This window comes from Triticum dicoccoides, chromosome 2B (genome assembly GCF_002162155.2).
Source record: "Triticum dicoccoides isolate Atlit2015 ecotype Zavitan chromosome 2B, WEW_v2.0, whole genome shotgun sequence".
Lineage (NCBI taxonomy): Eukaryota > Viridiplantae > Streptophyta > Magnoliopsida > Poales > Poaceae > Triticum > Triticum dicoccoides.
Window position 1 is genome coordinate 72,580,591 of NC_041383.1, and position 24,753 is coordinate 72,605,343.

At 45.8% G+C, this 24,753-nt stretch overlaps 2 protein-coding genes across 6 annotated transcripts; one reads left to right on the top strand and one right to left on the bottom strand.

Annotated features, from left to right (window-relative positions):
* Positions 1-1,576: 1,576 nt before the first annotated feature.
* Positions 1,577-11,597, bottom strand: LOC119362213. Of its 5 annotated transcripts, none has more exons than XM_037627412.1 (24): positions 11,459-11,597; positions 11,137-11,297; positions 10,699-10,783; positions 10,238-10,291; positions 9,510-9,601; positions 9,300-9,403; positions 8,968-9,040; positions 8,195-8,648; positions 7,332-7,667; positions 7,039-7,242; positions 6,862-6,960; positions 6,699-6,771; positions 5,706-5,833; positions 5,306-5,597; positions 5,000-5,223; positions 4,791-4,918; positions 4,140-4,254; positions 3,335-3,390; positions 3,117-3,210; positions 2,756-2,945; positions 2,595-2,678; positions 2,415-2,515; positions 2,269-2,331; positions 1,577-2,118 (listed from the first exon to the last, which is right to left on the bottom strand). In XM_037627412.1, exons 1-24 carry the CDS (start codon positions 11,495-11,497, stop codon positions 2,011-2,013), a joined length of 3,357 nt encoding a protein of 1,118 aa, XP_037483309.1. In that variant the 5' UTR covers positions 11,498-11,597; the 3' UTR covers positions 1,577-2,010. The 5 variants fall into 5 exon arrangements, 3 of the variants coding, with proteins under 3 accessions (XP_037483309.1, XP_037483310.1, XP_037483308.1); XM_037627413.1 differs by having other exon boundaries at positions 2,415-2,512; positions 8,968-9,043; XM_037627411.1 differs by having other exon boundaries at positions 8,968-9,043.
* A 3,032-nt stretch (positions 11,598-14,629) lies between these two features.
* LOC119360497 (increased DNA methylation 1-like) lies at positions 14,630-17,195 on the top strand. Its single transcript, XM_037626112.1, has 5 exons — positions 14,630-15,875; positions 15,972-16,284; positions 16,417-16,514; positions 16,601-16,704; positions 16,788-17,195. The coding sequence occupies exons 1-5, from the start codon at positions 14,630-14,632 to the stop codon at positions 16,977-16,979; spliced, it is 1,953 nt and encodes a 650-aa protein (XP_037482009.1). The 3' UTR covers positions 16,980-17,195.
* Positions 17,196-24,753: the final 7,558 nt, after the last annotated feature.

Genomic DNA, 24,753 nt, shown 5'->3' on the forward strand with positions numbered 1-24,753 from the left:
CCGGCGACGCGCCCCGGCGGCGGCGAGGAGGAGAGGAGGGGGGAGGGGCGCGGGGCCGGCGGCGCTAGGTTTTCCCCCTCAGCCTCCGCGGGAGGGACGTGAGAGGGACGAGATGCCGTCTCCTAAATTTTACATGCACAACGGTATGAATTACAGAATTGTTAGACTTTCCTTTTGTATTTTCCTTGTGTTGTTTCAGTAAAGTAAGTTATATGCTCAGTTGGTCTACATCATTGAAGGTTATTGTTTTTAGCCCCTGAACAAATTTGCAGGTCAAGAGTAGGTAGCAGTATAGGTTACGTTATTCAGACAGATCCGCTCCATGAACAAACTGAATTTAGCTCTGCGGCACTAAATGCAACCATGAAAATATAGTAGTGAACTTATGGCATATACATGCTGTTTCAAAAATTTGATTCTGATAGTTTAGTGGCCTCACCATGCTGGACGAATGGTATTTTATTATCTTAACTCGTGAAGGAAGCCATGCCGGACGAATGGTATTTTATGATCTTAACTCATGAAGGGAAGTCATGCTTACAACAGTGTTGATTGTAATGTCGATGAAAAACTGTCATGTATGCTGGACTATGCTACATGTTATTTGAAGTTCTAGCATCAACATACAATAATGTTTTCTCTTGCTAGTCGTGTCAGTTCATTCAAGTGAACAAGGCGCTCCTCTAAATTCCAGGAAAATAAATGTTGACGTCTGCACGGACGTTCTCACCAATGAAGCTATGCATTTAATTGAAATAAATCTTCAATTCACTCTTAGGAGGTGTTTGGTTCAACTCTGTTAACGTAAACGAAACTACTATGCACACGACAAAATCACATCTGATTTATGTATGATAGTACAATGAAAGGTGAGGATGCTGCGTCACTTTCTAATCAACGCTCCACGTCCTGAGTCGTATGGGAATCAGACAGTTTTTGTCGTACGTGAAGCAGTGCTCTAACGTAAATGGTACTGGAATCAGATCACGGGCAGAAACGTGATCTGTTTCCTGAGGGGATCGACCGGTATCGAAATTGACTTACCATGGAACTCGATTGCGGGGGATTTATTTCCGCTCAAAGTGAACCCAACAAAAGTTGAAGGCATGAGGTTGCGCTGTAATCAAATGACGGCTGAAAATGTACGAATCAAACACCTCCTTAGGTTCATGTAGCTCTTTATATATACTCACCACAAAATTTTTTGAATTTTTCTAGTATTTTTTTTTTGAATTTTTTACTGAGCAGGAGCAGATGAGCCCGGGCTCCAGGATGAATTATCGCATATAAGAGTGTTTATATCACTACTCTAGTAATCTAAACGCTCTTACATTTCTTTACGGAAGGAGTATATGGCACCACACCCACACCCACACGTGACGATCAATGAATCGAAACAAAAAATAAACATACACATTGCAACTTGACAACCACAGTTCAAGTACTCCCTCTGTCCGGAAATACTTATCCTCGAAATGGTTGTATCTAGACTTATTTTAGTTATAGATACGTCCATTTCGAGGACAAGTATTTCCGGAATGAGGGAGTATTAGTCAACAGAAGGTGCCACATCAGATACCACCAACTAACAATGCCACACGGGCTCTCTGAAGTTTCTCAATGTAAGCCGTTCGGTTTATTGTCTCCTTTTACCTTTACAGACAGAGCAAACGACTGAATGACAACACAAAAGAAATCATGTACGGGAAGTAGGTTCCGCCCCACGCTTTCCACCCATGGTACATATGATCACATGGTGATATACAACATAAACCTAAGCTAATGCATCTAAACAAGCCATGCTGTCTGTCTGTCTGTCTGTCAACCTAGTGGCAAGGTAGACAATCACCTTGTTGTCCATGAACATAATATACACAGCACAAAGACGGGGCCGAATGGGCCGAACCATGCCACGATAAATAACAACCCGCAAATAAGGCATTCCCAAGTACCGAGAGCTGGACAGACGTGCTTTGCGTAGGATGCAGTGATGTGAAAACCCCGAATAGGTTACAGTTTCCACCACTTCTTGTTCTCCATTGTTTTCGCGAGCTCCTGGGCGAGCGAAGCAAAATTTTCCGCCCCGTCTTGAAGCTCCGCGGTCCGCTGGCTTATTCTCTGGTACAGAGGCGATTAGCTAATGAGGCTTTTCTTGTTCAAGAAATGGTTACAAGAGAAGACGAGTTGACCAACGAAAATCAGAAACATATAGTCTGGGGCTACTAGCCGGTGTGCGTAAAGAGTGCGTTACGGAATTCATTATTTTACCTCGAGTTTCTCCTGCCGCTGCATGAGCTTATCCTTCGCATGGGCAGCTGCTGCTGTTGCATCCTGCAAAAGGACCTTAAGAGTCAGCTGAGAGAGAGAGAGAGAGAGAGAGAGATCATGACGAATCGCAATGTTGATGGAATTACCCCGCCAAACTTATATTTGGTGAGAATTTCTTGGGTACTTCTCATTCTTGGTTTGTCAGCATCACTTGATCCTTCAAACAGTTTCGCTCTCTCGTCCTCTACTGCAGAAGTGTAGGCATAAACTGATAAACATGAAGAGTTCAAAAGGCGTGTTTCCAAAAATCAAGACATATGCCCAACCTGTTGCTTTCTTATTCATGTGAGAAGCAGAGGATGATGCTGGCGGAGGGGGTAGGGGCACTTCATCATCAATTTCTATGTCATCTGCATTGAAACACTTTTGGATAAATAGGCAGCACTACAGGCAAATGCTTTACAAAAACAAGGAGAGGGGGCGAGACCAATTGACAGTTCTTCTATTTGATCATCAGGATTCGCTAGTGATGGTTCAACATATGGTCCTTTCAAGAAAATTGACTCCAATAGTTCACTGGGGGTTTGGGAATTGAAACTTTTTCTCAGGTTTGCATTTTCATCCGCTTTTCCTTTTAATCCTTTAATAATGCCACCAATAACTCCTGCTGCTGGATTCTGCACCAGAAGTTTCATGTTAAGTCAAACTGTACAGAGTACTCCATCCGTCCCAAAATAAGTGTCTCAAGCTTAGTACAACTTTGTACTAAAGCTAGTACAAAGTTGAGACAATTATTTTGGTACGGAGGGAGTATCATATAGGTTTGAGGAGATTAGACAATTGCCTACCTGCTTTCCTTTCTGGTCTATTGAGATGCTCATAGCTGCTTCAGCTGCTGCTGCAAGTACCTTATCATGAAGGCATGGCAATGATTCTGGAATCCTAAAATGATTATCATGGATACGAAACATTAGTTTAATACCACTGGGTCGGGCATCAGAACTATTGAGTTAAATAGACTCAAACTGAACCAGACGTGGGAAGCAAGCAAGAAAAATTCAAGTACCTGAAGTCATTCTCTGAGTTTATAAGAGAGATGATTGCAAATTCAGATCCATTAACCTGTGGCGGGGGACATACGAGAAAAGTGAGGGAGGTATTTTACAGCACAGTCGAAATTGAAGCTAACATAACTGAACGAATCTGAATTAATGAATAGAGATGAAACAAAGTTGGGCACCCTCAACTGTGCTTGCCACAAAGAAAACATGTCACTCATTTTAGGGACCGTTATTCGAGTGCAGCGTTTCGGCGCCCAGGCTCATCTGCACCCGGTCAGAAAAAAAATCACAAAAAATTCTAAAAAATTCTACAAAAATTGGGTGGTAGAAAATTTATTGCGTGAGGTCCGCTCCAATTTTCAGGTTATTTAGACATTTGAGTAGCTCTCAGCAAAAAATACAAATCGGGTCAGAACATTGCGTGAATAGTAAACATTTTTACAGACCCCGAATTTGTCTTTTTTGCCGAGAGCTGCTCAGATGTCCAAATGACTTGAAAATTGGAGCGGACCTCACGCATCAAATTGTCTACCATACAATTTTTTTTGGAATTTTTTTAATATTCCTTGTATTTGTTTTGATTCTTTTTCATCAGCCTGGGTGCAAGCTGAGCCTGGGCTCAGAAGTGGATTATCTCCGTTATTCTGGCTATTTATGCGGAGAACTAAGCTAAGGTTACCCAGCTATTGATGTGGAAAACCAACACTAGTATAGAACATAATCCAAAATAATGTTAAGATACAATGTGGTGCTAAAATTTAGTGAACAGTCAAAAGTTGAACATCAAGTTAAGCAAGCAGAACAATTTACCAGAGCAATTTGTCCATTTGAGGAGCTCATGGTTTTATCCATGCCTGTCTTGTAACTCCACCTTAGTAACTCCATCAAGGAGCTCTCAGCGAGAATATCTAGGCTTGGCAAAGATCTGTCATGAGAAACGTAAAACAGTTAAGGTATGTGCATAACTTCACGAGGCCCTTGCATGGATGTACACACCTACAGGTAACAGATGATGACACCTGAAAAGTCTTCCTTTTGAAATCTTTAAAATATACCAAGATGTTCTAAAAGAAACAATACCGTGAAGATTTACAATCAAAGACTGTCTTTTATCTATAACAAACTCATATTCCCAAGAGATTCTTCATGGTGATGCACATGAGACATAGGGAACAACAAATATGATGATGATCGTATTACCAGGTTGTACTTTATAGATTTATTAACTATTAGCAATCTAAATTTTGACAAGCATGTGAAAAAAGAAGTCAATGTAAACTTGCAGTAAGAGGATATAAATGTAAAGGGGGGATCCGCTCTCCACCATCATACTTTGACAATAAGTGTCGTATTAGATAATCCACATGATTATAATATGTAATTATAAAGACAACATGGCAAACACCTTCGTATCAAAATTTCTAGCATACAAAGCCAATAACATGACAAAATAGTAACTACCTCAATTCTATGATGCCTGTCTGATAAAATAATATCAACCCACAAGCTTTATCATCCTTATTCTTGAAAATTGCTGACCAGCAGCATTTTTTTGTGAGCTTGGTTTTATGTAGATGCTTGTTGCTTCCCTGATGGAAAAAAGAACATCACAAATAAGCTTTAGAAGTTTGAAATTTCTAAGAAGTAGTTCGCATATGCCAAGTATGCACCTGAATCAATGATGCCAGAGAAAATAAAAGCACCACATCCTCAAAGCAGACCAAAAGAAGTGAATCTGAACCGCCACTCTGTGGATGTAGAGAAGCATTTTTCTTGTTAGTTTCGGCTCCTTGTACTTGCTTTTGGTCAAGAACATGTTCTTCTTTCCCTGTCTGACTTTGACATGGGAGCTTGTCTTCTGGTAATTGGGCTTGCTCTTCATCTGAAGCTCCATCTAAACCCAGAACTTGCAGAAATTATGAGTTGATCTAGGGGGGTGGGGGTAGAAATTAGCATAGTGAATAGAAATCACTTACCTATGAGGACATACATCAAAAGTGCAGAAGATTGCTTCTCATCTAGCAGAAGTGAATTTATGATCAAACCACTTGTGCTGTCAACTACAGTAAGACGTGCATCCTTACTTAAGGAAAGTACAACATCTGTTGGAAATTTTGCACTTGTAGCAATCTCTTTCTGGGATGGGCCTGCTTTTGCAGCAGATGCACCTACACTGTAGATGCTTACTGAAACCACAGGAGAATTTGTTCCTGATGTACAATCCACAGAGAACATCACGGACAGTTGACTTGCATCAAACATTGCCACCTTTGAGAAGACAAACCAAAACATAATAATAATAATTAGTTAATAGCAAATGGTACGTACAAGCTTCAAATAAATAGTGAAACTTCAGAGACCTTAAGGAAAATATACCTGGCCATTTTGATACCCTACTGCAAGGGCCTCTCCTGAAGATGTAAATCTGAGAGATTGCACAGGGGAATTTGATGCCACAAAGGCAATATGGCAATGGAACCCTCTCCCATGATGAACAGCATGAACTGAAAGGAAAACACCAGAAGGTTAAGAAAAACGAAATGAACCACATACGGACATACCCACCAGAAGTGGTTTTTATAACTGCCCTGGTGAGATTCTCTAGCACGGAAAAAAGTAAACACAAACATGAGCAGGTCCTGTTTTATGGATGCCTCTTATACCATAACAAAAGAAGGCAAATTTGACATGAACTTGTTTTCATAAGGATCTGGCAGCAAAAAGAGCACATGGAAAATATATCTTGAACAAAAAAGAACACTTAGAAATATGTCCTTTTACGAGATGGCACTTACGCATTATCTTGTTATCAGGGTTTTACATAGACTTGGATTGCGACTGAACCAGATGTTGAATAGTAAAACAGGCAGCACCAAACACATTTTTACCAGAATACCAGCAAAATTACTACTCCCTCTGTACCGAAATATATGTCGCTGGAGTAGCTGATAGCTGAATCAGCTACTCCAGCGACATATATCTCAGTACAGAGGGAGTAGGATATAATGGCCTATACTATCATTATAGAATGATTAAGCACTCAAAAGATTTATTTTCTCTGCATATAGCTTGACAGTGAGTATGGTGCAGGTGAGACCGTTTCCTGCCTATAGACAGGTTGCATCTGTGCCTCACTGCCTCTACAAATATATTGCCATCTCTCAGACTGACCATCAAGAAAGAGTGTGTGACAATCAAAGCAAACTGGAAGCCCAGAAGGCAACATCATGAGGGCAACTTCGCTGTTGTCTCGTATTGACTGACCTAATTCTTTTAATATATACGGGATGGTGGAGAGGAAACAAACAAAGAAAGAGGAAGTGCAAATATAATTTAATTTGCACTTATGCCTTCATGTGCAGTATTTACCTTCCTGCTTAGATCCACTCACAAAGTGAAAGCTGGAATCCCCAGTGTTCTCTTGAAGTTTATACATACGGACCTACAATGTTACAAAAATATACAGTATTGAATATGCTGCTGACAACCAATAACTTGGAGTGACCCATAAATTTTAATAGTAGGAACTAACCAGACCACTTGTTGTGCCAACAGCAAAAGTCATGTTTAATGAACAAAAAGCCAGCGATGATACAGAGGCATTTGCTCCATCCAAAATAACATCAGGCACCTGCATTAATAATAGTTTTAGTATTCTTGCATTGATCTAGTAGTCATCAGTCAACAACTAAGAACACGTAGAAGTGACCTTTGCATCCAAGACAAACATTGGCATCAGAATGGGAAAAGTTGCATCCCATATTCTCACAGAACCATCTTGATAGCCTGCAACGTATATTCTTTCAACTGCATGATCTTTCTTCAGTGACATTTCACTAGGAACCCCACCAGTCAAAGGCCATTTCATATTCCCTGATATTGGAGGTGCGACAATTTGCCTAGCACAAAATTTCTACCAAAAAACATGAATATACGATCTGGTAAAAAGGTTGCAGTTAAGTTAAGTAGAGTAAAATGTCGAGAATCCACACAACAATGTACCTTCAGTGAAATACTTGGATGCTTTCTCCCATTTAGTGAATACATATTCGTAACTGTTATGCTGGGATCAATTGTAGGAACTACGACTGGAAATTTCTGTGCCTCAGGCTGAGCATATTCCTCTTCTGATTTCCGCGCAGAAAATAGAGCACCACCATCATAGAAATTTAACTGTCCAGGATTTGTCAATATAAAAAGTGCAGAAGTTCGTATTTTATCTGGAACACCAGTATCTGGAATAAGAATCATATCAGCAAAGGATCCATCAAGCTTGAGGTCCACCCGCGACGCGCATCTTACTGACTCTAGTCCATTAGATGATTCCAGACTAAGAACCTACAAGAGAATACAATTTTTCATTGAACAAGGTAAAGTTTTCCACAGTCAACCGCTGAAAAACAATATGTCATACTATTTTTCTGTGCTCAGAAAAGTAACTTTGCTAGATATATGATACACATATATTTGTAAAGCAAAATCTAGATACATAATTGCTCGCATCTGAACAAAACATATCTACCAAGTTGTTTCGACCTCCAAATTGGTTGCCTCTTAAGGCATACACTCATGCCCATATTTGTTATCGCTGGAAATTATCTTGTATGGGAAACATTTGCCCTAACCTGTGTACGCCATGTAGCCATGCAAATTAGTTTAGTGGTTCTACATTAACATATCAACAGCCAGATGAACCAAATGTGGGTGTTCTAATTGAGTTCAGATGAGCAAGAAATAGTTTTTTGCAAGTTGGTAAAGGAACAAACAGCTATATTTGAGTACACTTTTTGATGCATCAGTTGCATGCCTGCCTAGAAGATTACATGAAATAGAAAAAATGGATGAGAATGAAACAAGACACAAACCGTCAGAACTTCTTCAGACCCCATATCATCGCCACCATATACAAAAAGTTTTCCGCCTTTAGTGGTGTCTTTTGCTGACCCAGCAGACCAGTGCAAGACAATAACAGGAAGCCTGCGACTTCCAGAAGCCAGCTGCAGCTTAACAACATTAGACGAAACATCAGTTTGTTTGCCTTGTCTAGAGGATACTGCAGTCATATCCCATAGAAGTATGTCTCCAGTTATATAGCCAACAGCAACAGTTGAACCCCCTCTCGATGCCCAACAAAGAGAGCAGATTTCTCTCTCTTCCTCATTCTCATCAAAATTATCTACTTGATCTTCACTAGCATGTGTTTGAGCGCCAGTGACTTGACCCTTCATATGCAAGTCACCGTAGCCTCGAACAGCAATTGCATGGTCCTCTGACACATCCCAAAGAACTAAGAATCCTTTCTCGTATGCAATTAGCACCCTGAAGCATATAAAAAAGCAGTTCATTCATGTGTTTCAGATTGGCGAACTGAATTGTGATGACTTGTCCCTCTCATTAGAGGAATTTGATGAAAACAATGGAAAGTTCATCTTTCAAATTTTCTGCTTCAAAACATTGATTATTCACGAATTGTTTGCATAGTAACGAAGGTAGCTGAGAATCTATCTGTGTTTTTTCATATAATTGACCATCCTAATATGATGTAATATCAGCATGCACACTATTTACTAATAAAAAAACTCATATAGTTCACGGTTATAACAAAAAATCCAGGAGTTCCATTTCATGATGATCTTACCTGGTGCCCAAGGTGTTAGGTTGAGGCAATATTCCAACGATAGGTTGAGTATCAAGCAAGGGAACACCAGCTGCTTCTGTGAAGAAATTGGACCAATAAAAGCATGATTAAGCCTCAAAGCAGTATAAGATAGGCAAAAAATATGTTGTGTTGGTTTATTTAACACTTTCAAGTCCAGATGTAAAAGGTGAGATGAACTGATGGCGTTTTGTTCACAATTTTGACTTCATGCTGCTATAATATCAACATGAACTTTGATACATAAACAGAAGCAAATATAAAAAATGGTACTTGACATCTGTTGAGGGAGACACGTAAAAACAGCAGTATACCAGCTAAGGAATGTATAGAAACATTGTAAGGCATCTTTTGAAGCTTCCCATCATATACATCATACTTTAATACAGAAAGCAGGCCATTCTCATCTCCAAGGTACCTGAATGTGATGGACAAATTTAATATACGAATAAAAGGTTAGAAAGTGGTCCAGACAGCTACTAACTTAAGAATGTGAAACAAACAAAAATCTGTTCAGAACTCACATCAGAAAGGTCCCCTCTATGACTGAAAAAGCAGTTATATTGGCATCCCACTGGGAAGAATGAAATAGCTGCCTAAATTCAAGGTTCCATACCTACAAGAGTAAAAAGGACACTTATATTACATGCAAACTTCTAAAACAAGATAGAGCAAACCATACTGTATGAACATCATAATATTTTAACATTATGAACATGCTATTTAGTCAAAGGTACAGGTGATGTGCAAGTGATTTTGCAAAGTCACATAGGCTGAGCATGTAGCAATTTTTTTTGTATCGTATGCGCTTCTTCAGCACCATATAAATAGTTATTTCCTTCGGAGCCTCTTTCCCAATATTGCACAATTCAGATTGAGGATTATCTATATTTTTGGTGAATTATATTCTAACAAGAATTACTGTCGATATCTAACTGCACTTTAGGCACTATAAAAAGATGGCAAGGACCTTGTGGGGACACAGAAAAATTGCCCCAAATCAATAAGCAGAATGCATTCTGACATGCTGAAATGAGCCTCGAATCTTCACATGTTGTATTTAAACAGCATATAATGTGGAAAGTTGGTGGGTGAACCAATCCATGAGCATGAATGCATTGCACACCTTATTTGTACATATAAGAGTAGTGGTAACCTCCAAAGTAAAAGGGAAAAACTTTCTCAAAATAGCAGAAGGGTGAAAAAGGAAAGAAAATTGAATACAACAAAGAGCTATCTCTCAATGCCATACCTGGATTTCATTCTCATTAGAAACTGCAATTAGTAGCCCCTGGTTTTGTATAAACTGCAATACATAACAATCCATTACTCACTTTTACAACTGGCAATCAGATTTATGGTTTTAGAGATTACGAAAAACGCAAGCAAGTACAAAGTAGCTAGTTACTAGTGTAACATGCAAAAGTAGCTTCTGGTGGCATACAGTTGCTTCAGAGAATTATATAATTAAGGCAGACGGTGAAAGTGTATAATTTACTGAGGCAAGTAACATGGAAGGAACCCCAAGGACTGTACTGGCTAGAGTTTCAGTCAAAGATAAAATCGACTTCACTAGAACAGGAACACCATCATCCACTTCATACCAACCCAAACAGGGGGAAAAACGACTCGACATTTTTCCATGGAGTTCATTGTCTACACACACGCATTGTGAAAGTAGAGAATGACCAGTCATTGGATGGAGTGCCAAACCTGAAGATACTTGTATGGCATGCTCTTTGGCGATATGAGGATGCCTTCGATATTATCACCTCCAAAGATTTTTATCCTGCCATCCCTGCAGTTTGAAGCGCAGTCACCATCAATTCAACATGAGGCGAACATAACATGGACGCAGAAAATGTGCGTGCTCAAGGGCTTGCTGGTATGTTGTATTAACTTGAGCACTCGACTCGAGCAACGATCTGAACCGCATTAAGGCCTCAAGCTTAAGAGTTGAACGCATGACCGCACACTACAAATGACCTAATTTACATGCTTGTTTGGATGTCTTGCTATATGACACAAGAAATGGCTGGTTGCTCGGATTCAGAGGGTGGTAACACAACTTGACAGAGATATCAGCTTCGGTTTTACTTATTTTGCAGTGTAGGCAAAGTTGGGACGAGTGGAGGGAGGTTGGGGACTCACAGCGTCCCGACGGCGAGGAGCCGCTGCACGGGGTCGAACGCCATGACGGAGGCGGCGTAGGGGACGCCGTAGTGGAGCGCGATCTGCGCGTCCAGCTGGGCCACATCGCCGGCCGCCCCTCCTCCTCCTCCTCCACCTCCTCCTTTTTCTCCGCCTCCTCCCTGCAGCAACAGCCAAAGCACACGGAATCACCACCACGTCCACGGGCAGCGCCAGAGGAAAGCCCCGACGGCCAGCCCCGGCGAAGATGATCTGGCCGACCCCAGGGGAGGGGTTCCCCCAAATCTGGCGGGATAGAGTGGGAGAGGGGACGGGGCGAGACCTGGTGCAGCTTCTTCAGCAAGAAGCGCTTCGCGAACATCGGGGACGGGGCGGTTCGATGCCGGCGGCGGCGGCGGCGGCGACGGCGGCGAGGACTGGTGACTGGTTCGCAGGGGGAGCAGGTGAGGTGAAGACGAAAGGGGGCGAGAGCGACTATGGTAAGCGGGTACGGCAACGCAGACGTGCCGGTGGGGGTGGGGCTCACCGGAACCAGTCGGAGGCCCAACCACGTACCGAGATGGGCCCGCTGCGGCCCATGGCTGGTCAACCCAAAGGCATCGTAGGAGCCTTTTTCGTTTTCCTTCTCTCGCTTTTCCACATTTGGTTTTCTTTGTTCCTTTTTTGGTTTTTCTCGATTTCTTTTTGTTTCTTTGTTGTCTTTTTTCGGTTTTACTTTCTTTCAACACATGTCTACTCCCTCCGTTCCATAATGTAGTGCCTATAGATTTTTTGAAAAGTCAAACCTCACAAACTTTGACCAGGTTTGTGGAGAAAAATATTTACATCTAGAGTGCGAAACATATATCACTAGATTCATCATAAGATGTAGTTTCACATTTTTTATTTTTTGCTATTGTATAGATATAAATATTTTTTTTTATAAACTTGGTCAAAGTTTGTAAAGTTTGACTTCTCAAAAAATCTATAGGCACTGCATTGTGGAACGGAGGGAGTATAAGTCCTTTTAAAGATTTCAATGCGGACTATATACAAATGTATAAAGACATATTTTAAAGTGTAGATTCACTCATTTTACTACGTACGTAGTCCCTTTTGGAATCTCTAGAGAGACTTATATCTAGGAACGGAGGGAGTAATTTTTTTAGAACAGAACGTAAATTTTTAGAGCACATGTGAAACATTTTTTTGTATACATGTTGGACATTTTTCAAATATAATACATGATATTTTTTAAAAATATGTGTTTTAAAAAATGAATACATGGTAACATTTTTCCAAATACATGGTGTACATTTCTTAAATGATAAGAAACATTTTTCTACATTTAACTTGAAAGAGCAAATATTTGTTAACATGTCAAGATATATTCTCTAATGGAAATAAACTTTTCTTTAACTTTTTTTTGAACATCAGTACAGACACAAGCGCTTATATACACGCGCATACACTCACCCCTATGAACGCACACACGCACACCCTACCCCTATGAGCACCTCCGAGAGACTGAGCCGGCATATCATCTTGAAATTTACGAAGTCATCGTAGGCGCCTCGTCGTCGACGGGAACGTCTCCTCCCACTGAAAGCGCATCGCCGGAAATCCTGAAATAAATCCAGGAATAATGCGAGCACCAGGATTTGAACCCTGATGGGTTGGGGATACCACTGTTCACCTAACCAACTCAACCACAGGTTGATTCGCAACTTTTCTTTAACTTATAGGGACATTTTCTACATCTGTATATAATATTTTTAAATGTCATGAACATTTTTTTAATCATGCAAATATTTCCATAAATATCACATACATTTTTTTAATGGCACATTTTTTTAACATTACACAAACATTTTATAAAATCATATACACATTTTGTAAAACAAAACCAGATTTTTTTTAAAACATGGGAATGCTTTTTCAACATTTATTTTGAATGCGGTAACAATTTTTTTATACTATGTTAACATTTTAAAAAAAATCCTTTCCAAATTTTGTAAGTTAATTTAAGTTTTGAAAAATATGCATTTAATTTAAAATAAAAGAAGAAAAAAACTCGAGTGACATTAGCAGGACGAGCCACGTCTCACGGGGGCAGCCCACCACAGGCACCATGTACGTGAGGCAACCATGTGCCTCGCAGTAGGCAGCACATATCCACACCCAGGCTCTTTTGTCTTTTCAGGGCTCATTAGGTTTATAGGATTTTTAAACCTGATCAAAATGAAAAGTAGAGGATTAGGGTATCCTGCATACTCTGATACTTAGAAAGTTTGCCATGTGGTCTCATCTAATGATACCTCTATTTCTAAAAGAGTGAATGCTAAATGTAGGGAAAACTTCCATTAGTGAAAATCCCGTAGAAATCCTCCAAGCCAAATGAGCCCCTTCGCAACCCGTACTGCGACAACGCCTAAAGAGAAACATCATGGGTCGAGCCTCTCCACCGTCACCCACGCCTAACGCCTCCCTCCTGCTACTTTCATCGGTCTAGCCATTCCTTTGAATCCCCTCTTTTTCAACGTCCTTGAGCCTCACCGCACACGTACCTCATGTAAGTTTCTTCATTGTCTCCTGTTGACGCCTCGTTGAGCGGGATCGTCATTGAATTCGACGAGGGCTCATCCTCGACAACACCTGCACTGTCGCCCGTCGCGGCGGACTGTGTCGTTTGCCGGCTCAATCTTAGTGCGTCATGCTCAGTCTCCACGTCGCCTTCATTGTTGTCGGTGTTGTAGACATAACCCATGTCCCCTTGGCCGCGGCTAATAGAGTTCTATCGAATATTTGGTATAAGGTAGGTTATAGTTGGACTTGGATTCAAATTGTGTGAAAACAGGGTATGAAGTCGTATCCTAATAGAACACTTGTATCCTAACCCTCATATATATGCGAAGGTAGACCCACGATATAATCTACGCCGTCATAATAACCCAAACACGCAAGGGGGGCTGGCGGCATGTGCCGGCGCCCGGGTGGCCGGAGTCGGAGCGCCCATAGTACAACCCCGGGATGTAGCCCAACTCAACGTACCTCGTTAACAGATCTCGGTGTCATGCCTCTGTGATTGTCTGGTCCTCGACAGATGGACGGCGCACCTCGGATTAATTCTGACATTTAGTAGCACTTTCGACACTATTTGGCACCATCATGGCAACAGCACTGGCCGTCGTCGCCATGGCCAGACGCGTCTCCGAGTCCGGCTCGCGGCAGGTCGCCGCCGTCTCCGACTCTACTCCGGCCATCTTCCTACTTTTCTTTTCACGAGATTTTGTTTTCTTACCAAAAAAGATTTCCTTAAAACCAGAATCCCCGAGGCTTATGTGTCCGACTCGCACGAGGTGTTTCGCTCGCGCGATATACCGGCTCGTAACCGACGCCAACACCCGCGATCCGCCGGAAAAACTCGAGTTTGGTAGCAGTATTCATCTTCCCACCGCGTCCGCCGGCCGGAAGCATCGCATCTGTGTCCCGCGCCGGTGCCGGACGAACGATCATGGACATCGCGGAGTACGTCGCGTTCATGGCCGGCGGCGGCCGGGGCCCGCGGGGCGACGAGCTGCGGCGGCGGGCCAGGGAGCACCTGCTCGCGTCCGGCTGGACCCTCTACAAGTTCGCCAAGTGCGACGGCCGCCAGGAGCTCCGCTACCGGGCGCCCCACGGCGCCTCCTACATCTCCCTCATCGTCGCCTGCAAGAAGTTCCAGCTCTTCACCACCGCGCCGCCGAGGACCCCCGCGGCCGCTCGCGGGAAGCCGCGTAGGAAGAGGAGCGCGTCGCCGGGTTGTTCGTCCGGGAAGGGGATGGGGAAGGAGATCGCTCGTGTGATAGGCCCGATCGGTGCGGAAAATGGCGGCTGTAAGAGGGGGTTTGGCGACGGCGAGGAGGACGGGTGTGGGCCGGCCGTCGGCAATCCGTTCGCCGGCGAGTGCCGCGCGAGGCACAGGAAGGTGAGGAGGGTCTCCGCGCTCTACGCCGACGACGCCCTCCAGAAGTACGCCGCCAAGAAGAGGAAGAAAGCGTCGGCGTCGGCGTCTCCCGCGGCGTCTCCCCAAAGCTCTGCGTCTCCTGCGGCGTCGCCGTCGCGCGTGCTGCGGCCGAGGCCCAAAGACGGCGACAAGGCAGAGGCGGCGGCGGCGTGCCGGCCGACCCGCGCGAGGACGATCCTCGCGGTGCTCATGGACAAGAAAATCTTCCCCCCGACGGCCAAGCTGTCCTACAAGCGATCCAGGGACGAGCCTCCGGCGAAGCAGGGCACGGTCACCGCGCAAGGGACCATACGGTGCGCGTGCGGCTGCGGCGGCAAGGCCTTCACCGTGGCGGAGTTCGCGGCGCACGCTGGCGGCGGATGCGGCGATGACCGCCCGTCGGCGAGCGTGTACCTCAACGACGGCAGGTCGCTGTCGCAGTGTCTGGTGCAGCTGATGCGCGCCCACGGCGGCGGCAGCAGCAGGGCCATGGGCTCGCCGTCGCCGCGCGCGAGGCTGAAGCGCAGATGCCCGCCCGAGCTGGGGGACGGCGACTGGGTGTGCTCCGTCTGCGCCGACTTCGGCGACATGCTGATCTGCGACTGCTGCCCGTCGACGTTCCACCACGGCTGCGTCGGCCTCGACGCCACCCCGCACGGGGAGTGGTTCTGCCCTTCCTGCCGGTGCGCCGTCTGCGGCTCCAGCGAGTTCGAGCTCGACGACGGCCAGTTCACCGACAAGACGGTGATCTACTGCGACCAATGCGAGCGAGAGTGTAAGTACATTCAACACATCCCAAATTACTCCGAGAATCTACAATGTGCATCGAATCAACTACGTAGATGCTTATTCATCTCTGTTAATTTTACAGATCATGCCGGCTGCGTCAGGGGCAGGGGCGACCAGCTCGAGTGCTGCCCGGAAGGGCCATGGCTCTGCGGCCATGACTGCTCGAACATTTTCCAGCGTCTGCAAGGGCTGGTTGGCAGATCAATGCCTACATCAGCGGAAGGCGTGACCTTCACCGTGTTGAGATCAACGAAGCTCCCCGAGGAGGAGGCCATGGCGGCGGAGGAGCACGGGAAGCTGTGCGCGGCGTTCGACGTGCTCCATGAATGCTTCATCACCCTCATCGAGCCGCAGACGCGGACCGACCTCAGCCACGACATCGTCTTCAACAGAGAGTAAGCAAATCTGAATTTTCTTTTCAACATCTCATTTCATTTGTGGAAATCTGAATGTCTTTTCGACATCGTCTTCAACAGAGAGTAAGTAAATCTGAATGTCTTGCTGACAGTTCTTGGATGATTGTGCAGATCGGAGCTGAGACGGCTAGATTTCCGGGGATTCTACGTGGTCGGTCTCGAGAAAGGCGGCGAGCTCATAACCGTGGGCACGCTCAGGTACCCCGGCTACTTGATCATCTTCTTCTTATGTAGTACTACATGAAATACATTTTGCCTTGCAAATGCTGAATATAAATCGTCCTTTGTTGGTGCAGGGTGTACGGGAGGAAGGTCGCGGAGCTGCCGCTCGTCGGGACCCGGTTCGTGCATCGCCGGCAAGGGATGTGCCGCCTCCTCATCATAAACCAACTGGAGAAGGTACGTCTGAAGTTTGATCGTCCAAGAATTGTCTTCCATGATCATCGTCAGAGCTAAACATTTCATGTTTACTGAACTTGCAGTTGCTTGGCGAGTTAGGGGTGGAGAGGCTCGTGCTGCCGGCGGTGCCCGAGCTTCTACCGACATGGACCGGATCCTTCGGTTTCCAGGCCATGAGCCATTCCGACAGGATGGAGATCGCGGAGCACACCATCATGTGCTTTCAGGGAACCACAATGTGCCACAAGTTCATCGTCAGCGCCGCGACTCCATGAAGATGAAACATGCTGCTACTATGTGCTAGAAATCAAGAGTTCAGGAGAGGATCGCTACACTGACAGACCGGTTGTACATTAGTTTGGTACTAGTGCTGCACATGTATGATGTAGGATGTAGGTGAAAAGTTAAAAGTCCATTTTCTGTCGTGTGACTGATGCAGTAATTTGGACTTTTATGAAGGAAATTACTAGCGGAGATCCTATTATTTATAATCTGCTGAAAAGCATGGCATGTGCGACAACAGACCGGTCCAGTAAACAAAAGCAATTTCATCCTGATGATATGCAGAAACATCAAACTGACAACAAAGAATAGAAACAACGGCAAGGAACTCGAGTCATCCTCTCTCGGAGCCAAGTTCAATGTTAATAATGGGGCTTCTACGCGGTTTTGGCTCGACCACTGGCTTGGTCCGGAGCCCCTCTGGCAGAGCCATTTTGCCATCTACCAACTGGCTACCAATGTTGACATTATGGTGGCCGATGCGCTTAGATGTAACCCTCCCGCCATCTCCTTCAAAAGGCCACTCCTCACTCATGAACGCGCCAGCTGGGATGGGCTCCTAGCTAAGGTGCAAGGCTTCACTCTTCTCCCCGAGAAGGACACGGTCTCTTGGTCCCTCACGAACTCTGGGAAGTTCTCGGTCCAATCACTCTACAACAAGATGACCGAAGGACCGTCACTAGACATAGCTAGGGGGCTATGGAAAGCGGCCATCCCTCTGAAGATCAAAATTTTCCTTTGGCAACTCTTCCGAGATCGCCTTCCTTCTTCCAACAACATTGCCATTAGACATGGCCCTTCGGATGGTACTTGCACGCTCTGTGGTCAGCATGAAGATGCCAACCATATCTTTTTCAAGTGCCACCTGGCCCGTTTTGCCTGGAGTGCCGTCCGTTCGGCTTTCGACCAAACCTGGAACCCCAACTCGACGTCGGACCTGCGTAGGCTCCTTCTTGCGTATAGGGGCAGTTTCGGTCGTGTATTGTGGCGATGCGTAGGGGCGCTGTGCTGGTCTCTTTGGACCATTCGCAATAAGATGACGATCGAACACAAGTTCCCTAACCACCCTGCTGACATTATTTTCAAATGCCATGTGTTCCTACAGACATGGACTCCGTTGGGGAAACGGCGTGATGCGGATCGGATGCGGGAAGCCATGGAGCGGATCCGCACGATCCAAGTGGAGGCCCGAGCCTAAGTTGATGCTTTTGGAGCTTTTTTGGCTACCCTTTGGCTGGCTGCCCGTCGCACTGCTATTTATGTTATATCTCCTGGCGGCGGTCAGCTGCTTGTCCTTTGTTTTTTGGCTTCGGCCCTTTTAGCTTGTTAAAACTGTTGTCCCTGTTATGTATTACCTATGGATGCTGCCTGCTGGTGGGCTTTATTAATTTGAAGCCGGACGCATCGTGCGTCTCCGTTCTAAAAAAAAAAAAACTCGAGTCATCCTCATGTAAGCTATCATGCATCCAACAAGGGCAATTCAGATATCCAGCTCAGGTTAAGGATGTTTGGTTTCTAGGACAAAAAGCTTGAAATGTTAACCTATTTATACACTACAGGAAACGATCGACCAGCCGTCCAAACAACATGGAAGTTAACACCCACCCAAGTAAATTATTGAGTGAAGCAGATGGGTCTATCATGAATCCCAAAATTATTACATACCGTACTCCACATGTAAGCAGCAGCTGAGCAAGAGAAAAAAAAAGATGATTTATAGTTTCAAATTCCTCACAGAAACTGCATGTGAAATCACCCACCCGCTTCCTTTTCTTCATATTGTCTTTAGTGGCTATGGCATTGTGCCAGATCATCCATAGCCAGATTTTAGTTTTAAGAGGGATTCTAGCTTTCCACATCGGTTGAAAGTCTACTAGGGATCGATCGGAAAAGTGATTATACATCGATTTCACAGGTTTCTTTGCTACAACAGATGCTACTATGCAAACCCAAGTGATTCATATATATAGAGAACTCAACAGGGAAGCTCACAATTGCGCATCAATTTCTTTTACTCCCTCCGTTCCCAAGTATAAATCTTTTTAGAGATTTCAACAAGAGACTACATACGAAGCAAAATGAGTGAATCTACACTCTAAAATATGTCTATATATATCCTTATGTTGTAGTCCATTTGCCTCTAAAAAGACTTGTATTCAGGAACGGAGGGAGTAGAATATATCACGATTCAGGAGTAACAATGAAATGTTGTAGCTCGGTACACAGTGGAGTTCAAAGCCCTTATATGCTTTCAAAGCTAGGCAATCTCAATGTACATGATTTTTGAATCCTGGTTGTAAACCGTGTCTACTACTCCTGCGAGTACGGGTATGTCCCACTTCGCTGCCACATGATCTGTGTGTGTTGTGTGTGGGGTAAAAGGGACAAAAGAGGCGGCCCAGCGCGCGGCCTCAAACGGACAAATGTCCGGATTCCGTCCGTTTTTGACCCATCCCCGGCCCAAACATGCGCTCGGTTTGGGGTGAAACGGACAGCGCGCGGACGGGCGGGACGCGCGCGCTTGTCCTCCCCTGGCCCGCCTGTCGGTGGGAGAAACCAAAACTCCCCCCACGCCCATTTGGCGCCATTTGCCCCAAACCCTCCCACGTCCCTCCCGCCGCCCCCTCTCTCCCCGGTCCATGGCCGACGCCCCGCCGAGTTCCGACGGCCTGGCCTTCGACCCGCCCGCAAAGGTGAAGAAAAAGGCGCCAAGGAAGCCTCGGTCGGAGTGCACGCCGGAGGAGATCGCCAAGTTGGACGCGAAATCGGCGAAGAGGAGGGAACGGAGAGCGGTCGTCAAGGTCAATGCCGCCGCGGCCAAGTTCGCCGCCCAGCGCGAGGAGCTGGAGGCCGCGCGGCGCAAGGCCGCTGCCGACGAGAAGGAGGACCTCGTCAACAAAGCGCACGCCATCCTCATGCTTGGCATGGGCCGTCCTGCCGGGTTCCCTGCAGCGGCTGTCGGCCCGGCGAGGACAGGCTCGTCGGTCGCCCGGCCTACGCACTGCCAGCCGCCGACATCGCGCACCGCGCCCATGTCGCCCTGCTTCCCTCCGCCAAGGCACGACGGCCAGACCCGTTTCTCGGGGTCGCCGGACGTGTTCGCGCTGTCCACACCGCGCCCCGCGGTCGTCATCGACCTCAACATCACGCTTGGGTCCAGCAGCGGCGGGCGGCCGTCCGTCGAGATGCTAAAAAAGCAGGCACGAGCACCGTTCACGGGCACCATGCCGGCCCCCCGCGTCTTGTTTGACGAAATGCTAACCCCAACGCCAGCGGTCGACGACCCCTTCTACAACCGCTACATGGAGGACGTGATCTTCGACGGTGGGCATGGCCGTGCCTACGACCCCGATGAGACCCAAAGTCAGGATGGCCGCGCCGAGTACGTCCCCGATGAAGGTGGGCACGACCGTGCTGACTACGACCATGGTGACTCGTGGCATGAAGACGATGACATCTATGTCGAAGGTGATGATGAAGAAGAAGAAAGCAATGATGTTGATATTAGTGGTGCGCCATTGTTCATCGACGAGCTCACCCAAAGAGCGGAGGCACAAAAGAAGAGGAAGAGCATTCGCGCAGGTTCATATACACAAGATGAGGACAAGTTGATTTGCCAAGCTTGGATGGAGATTAGCCAAGATCCGAGGACCGGCGCGCAACAAAAGGGCATTGTTTTTTGGACGAGAGTCCACAAAACATTCCATGAAAGGAAGATGTTTGAGCCCTTCCAAATTACAAGCAACCGTGGCATCGACTCGATTCAAAAAAGATGGTTGTTCATCCAACAAGAGTGCAACAAGTATTGCGCCGCATTTGAGAGCGTTGAAGCACGGCCCGTGAGTGGTCTCGGTGTTGGGAACATGGTATGATCTCCTTTTTCTAGCCCTTTCCTTGCTACGGCCATGAGACTTCGGCCGTGTATATGCTTGCATGTTCACTTGTTGTTGATCATGTGGTGTAGGCATTCCAATCTTTGGAGGCATTCAAGGCCCTGCACAATGACAAGCCATTCACTCTTACGCATTGTTGGACACTCATCAACATGTGCCCTAAGTTCAAGGACCAATACCGTGAACTACAAAGGAAGAGAGGACTGAAGATGGCCAAGTTCGCCGGAGGTGGAGATGGCGAGGCGTTGAAGAGGCCGAGGGGCAATACCAACTCCAAGGTGGACGAAATACGTGACGCCTCATCCATGGCCTTGCATGAGACTTTGCATGGCATGATGTCTCAAAAGGATGTGAGGGACGAGAAGAAGCGGCAAAGCAAGGACGAGCAAATGAAGCAATACCTAGACCTTCAAAGACAGAAGCTTGAGATGGAGGAGGTGGCCAAGAGGAGGAAGATCGACATGAAGGAGGCGGCCCGGCAAAGGCAGCTCGACATGGAGGAGGCGGCCTGGCAAAGGCAGCTCGACATCGAGGCCGACAACGTCAAGGCCAGGTAGAGGCAGCTCGACATCGAGGCCACCAATGCCGCCACCAAAGCAAAGAAGGTGGCCCTTGCGATCATGAGCGTGGACTTGTGGAAGATGAGCGACAAGACGAGAGCCTGGTTCGAGGCCAGGCAGAAGGAGATGCTCGACGCCGAAGGCCTGAACTAGGTTGTCCGATCGGCATGGCCGTTCTTTTTTAGGCTGGCATGGGTGCCGCCCGTCCGGCCGCTGGTAGTGTGCCGGCGAGAAAACATTCATTTTGGAGGCCGACTGTGTTGCCGGCCGCTGGTTGTGTTGCCGACGAGGAGAACTATTCATTTTGGAGGCTGGCTGTGTTGCCGGCCGCTGGCTGATGCCGGCGATGGACGTGTAGGCCGCTGGCTCTGTTGCCGGCGTGATGAACCGGGGCCGCCGCTGGCCTGAACTAGGGCTTGGCATTTGAAATGTTGCTTTTAGTTTTTTAAGTATACGCGGACAAGATGGGGCAAATGGATGCGGCCGCGCGCTGGGCGCACGGCCACCGCATCCCAGGACACGCCCGGACACTACCCCAAATCCCTATCCAAACGGACAGAATCCGGACAAAACGGACGTCCGTTTGGGGTCGCGCGGTGGAGTTGGCCTTAGGCAAGGAAGAGCTTCAGAATTGAGATTGGAGGCGGGGTGATTGTGTGAGCTAGGGGTTCTGCGGTTCGAGTGCACGTGCAACGGCGAGGAGGGTTTATACGACGACCACAAAATGGCAAAGCAAATTTGTAGGCTTATACAAAATGTTGTCAAGTTCACAACCGCAAATTATGACAAATTTAACTCTGCGGAGGACACAAGGAAGGTTATAAACAAAGTTAAAATTTAGAAAGTATGAGTTTTAAAAATATATTTATGCAAGGTAACTTGGCAAGGAGGGAGTATAATTGCTAAAGCATTAGTATTAAATATAAAGTGCAACTCATTTTGGAATTTTAGAAAGCCCCTAGATGGCTATTTCCTATTTTGAACTATATGATGGTCGTCGTTGTTGAAATATATTGCATGCCCTTTCCATCAATTCACACTTTTGAAGGAATTGCGTGAAGCATAAATTCAATAGACACTACTGCAGTGCCCTGCCCGAGACTAACCTTAATTTCACCTCTCATTGCACATGTGCCATTGGTGTGTGGATCAGAGCTGAGATGGCTCTATTTATGGGGATTCTACATGGTGGATCTCGAAAAAGGTGGCTAGCTAATAACCGTGGACACGCTCAGGTACTCCCAATACTTGATTAGGTTTTTCGCATGTATTGCCTGAATTACCTTTTGTCTTGCAAATGCTAAATATATCAATATATATATATGCTGGAATTTAGTCTATATTGGGGCAGCCCAATAACTATTTCAGAAATTCCTAATAAATCCTAGAGGCCCACTTAGCCCATTTGTGCAAGGCAAGGGATACTACTAAAGTTTAGTCCCACATTGCTAGTTTAGAGGGAGTTGGACCTTTTTATAAGGGAGGCTCCTTCCCCACTTGTATGAGCATGAGAACAAGAGTGACATCCACGCGCGCTCCTCCTCCGCCGCCCGCCTCGTCACGACGCATCGCGGGAACGAGCCTGTTCGCGTCGCGGGAACGAGCCTGTTCGCGTCCCTCTGTTGTGCCTTCTAGATGTGTTTACCTCAAGTTCATATATGCAGATGATGTTTACCTTCTCTCTGTCAGATTGCATGACTTGCTTTATATTTGCTATTTTAGTAATGCTTTATCTAGTATTTTTGTTAATAAAATCATTCGGTAAATTGCTCATATTTCCAACAATCCAAAAACCTTATTATAGGCAATTTACCCCGAGTGGTTTTGCTGCTTCCATGAGACCTCCTATGTTTGAGGGTATCCACTATAAGAGGTGGCGCGTGAGAGAAGTCTTATGGTTTCAGACCATGAGCTGCTATGACTCCACTCTTGGCAAACCTGAAGGAGAGCAAGATGCCCAACAGGCACAAGCTTTTCAGAAAATGGATACCTTGTTTAAGGCTGCTCTCTTGAGTGTTCTTGGTGAGAACATAGTTGATGCTTATGCGTCAATTGATAATGGGAAAAGATATGTGGGACGCACTCGAGGCCAAGTTTGGGGTCTCAGATGCCGGCACTGAGCTGTACATCATGGAGCAATTCTATGATTACAGGATGACTGAAGAGCGCTCCGTGGTTGAGCAGGCTCATGAGATACAGTCATTTGCTAGAGAACTTGAGCACTTCAATTGCATGCTACCGAACAAGTTTGTTGCCGGGGGTATCATCACTAAGCTTCCTCCTTCATGGAGGAACTTTGCTACCTTACTGAAGCATAAGAGACAGGAGTTTTCCGTTCGGGATCTCATTCGTACTCTTGATGTGGAAGAAAAGGCGAGAGCAAAGGACACACGTGCTCGAGGTATTGAGGGAGGATCTAGTGCCAATGTGGTACAGAAGCAGAACTTCCAGCCCCACAAGTTCAAGAACAAGGGCAAGTTTGATGGTGAAGCAAAGTTTGATGGGAAGAACAAGGCTGTGCAACACACGAACTTCAAGAAGAAGAATAGCAAGAAGAAAGATGCTTGTCATGTGTGTGGAGATCCTGATCATTGGGCTCCTAGTTGCCCTAATCGCTATGACAAGCGTCATCCTAGGAAAGGCGGCAAGACCGCTAATGTTGTCATTGGAGACACTGACATGAAGGATGTTGGGTATGGTATATTTCCCATTATTCTTTCAGTATGTCATTCTCCTGATTGGTTGATTGACACGAGTGCTAATGTGCATGTATGCGGTGATATTTCCATGTTTTCGTCTTATCAGACCGCAGGGACTTCAACTATACTGATGGGCAACGGTTCAAGTGCTTCTGTTCGTGGTGTTGGCACGGTCGGTCTGAAGTTTACTTCGGGAAAGATCGTGCAGCTGAAGAACGTGCATTATGTCCCCTCCGTCAATAAAAATCTTGTTAGCGGATCTCTTCTGTGTAGAGATGGCTACAAGCTTGTCTTTGAGTCGAATAAATTTGTAATCTCCAAGTATGGAACCTTTGTTGGTAAAGGCTATGAGTCAGGAGGCTTGTTTCGTTTATCCTTATCAGACGTTTGCAATAAAGTTGTTAATCATATTTGCAACAATAGTGAATCAAATGTGTGGCATTCACGTCTTTGTCATGTTAACTTTGGTTGCATGTCGCGACTAGAGAAGTTGAACTTAATCACTAGTTTCACCACTGTCAAGGGATCTAAGTGTCAAGTGTGTGTGTGAAAGCTAAGCAACATCGTAAGTCTCACATGACTGTGAAGACGAGAAATCTTGCACCACTAGAACTA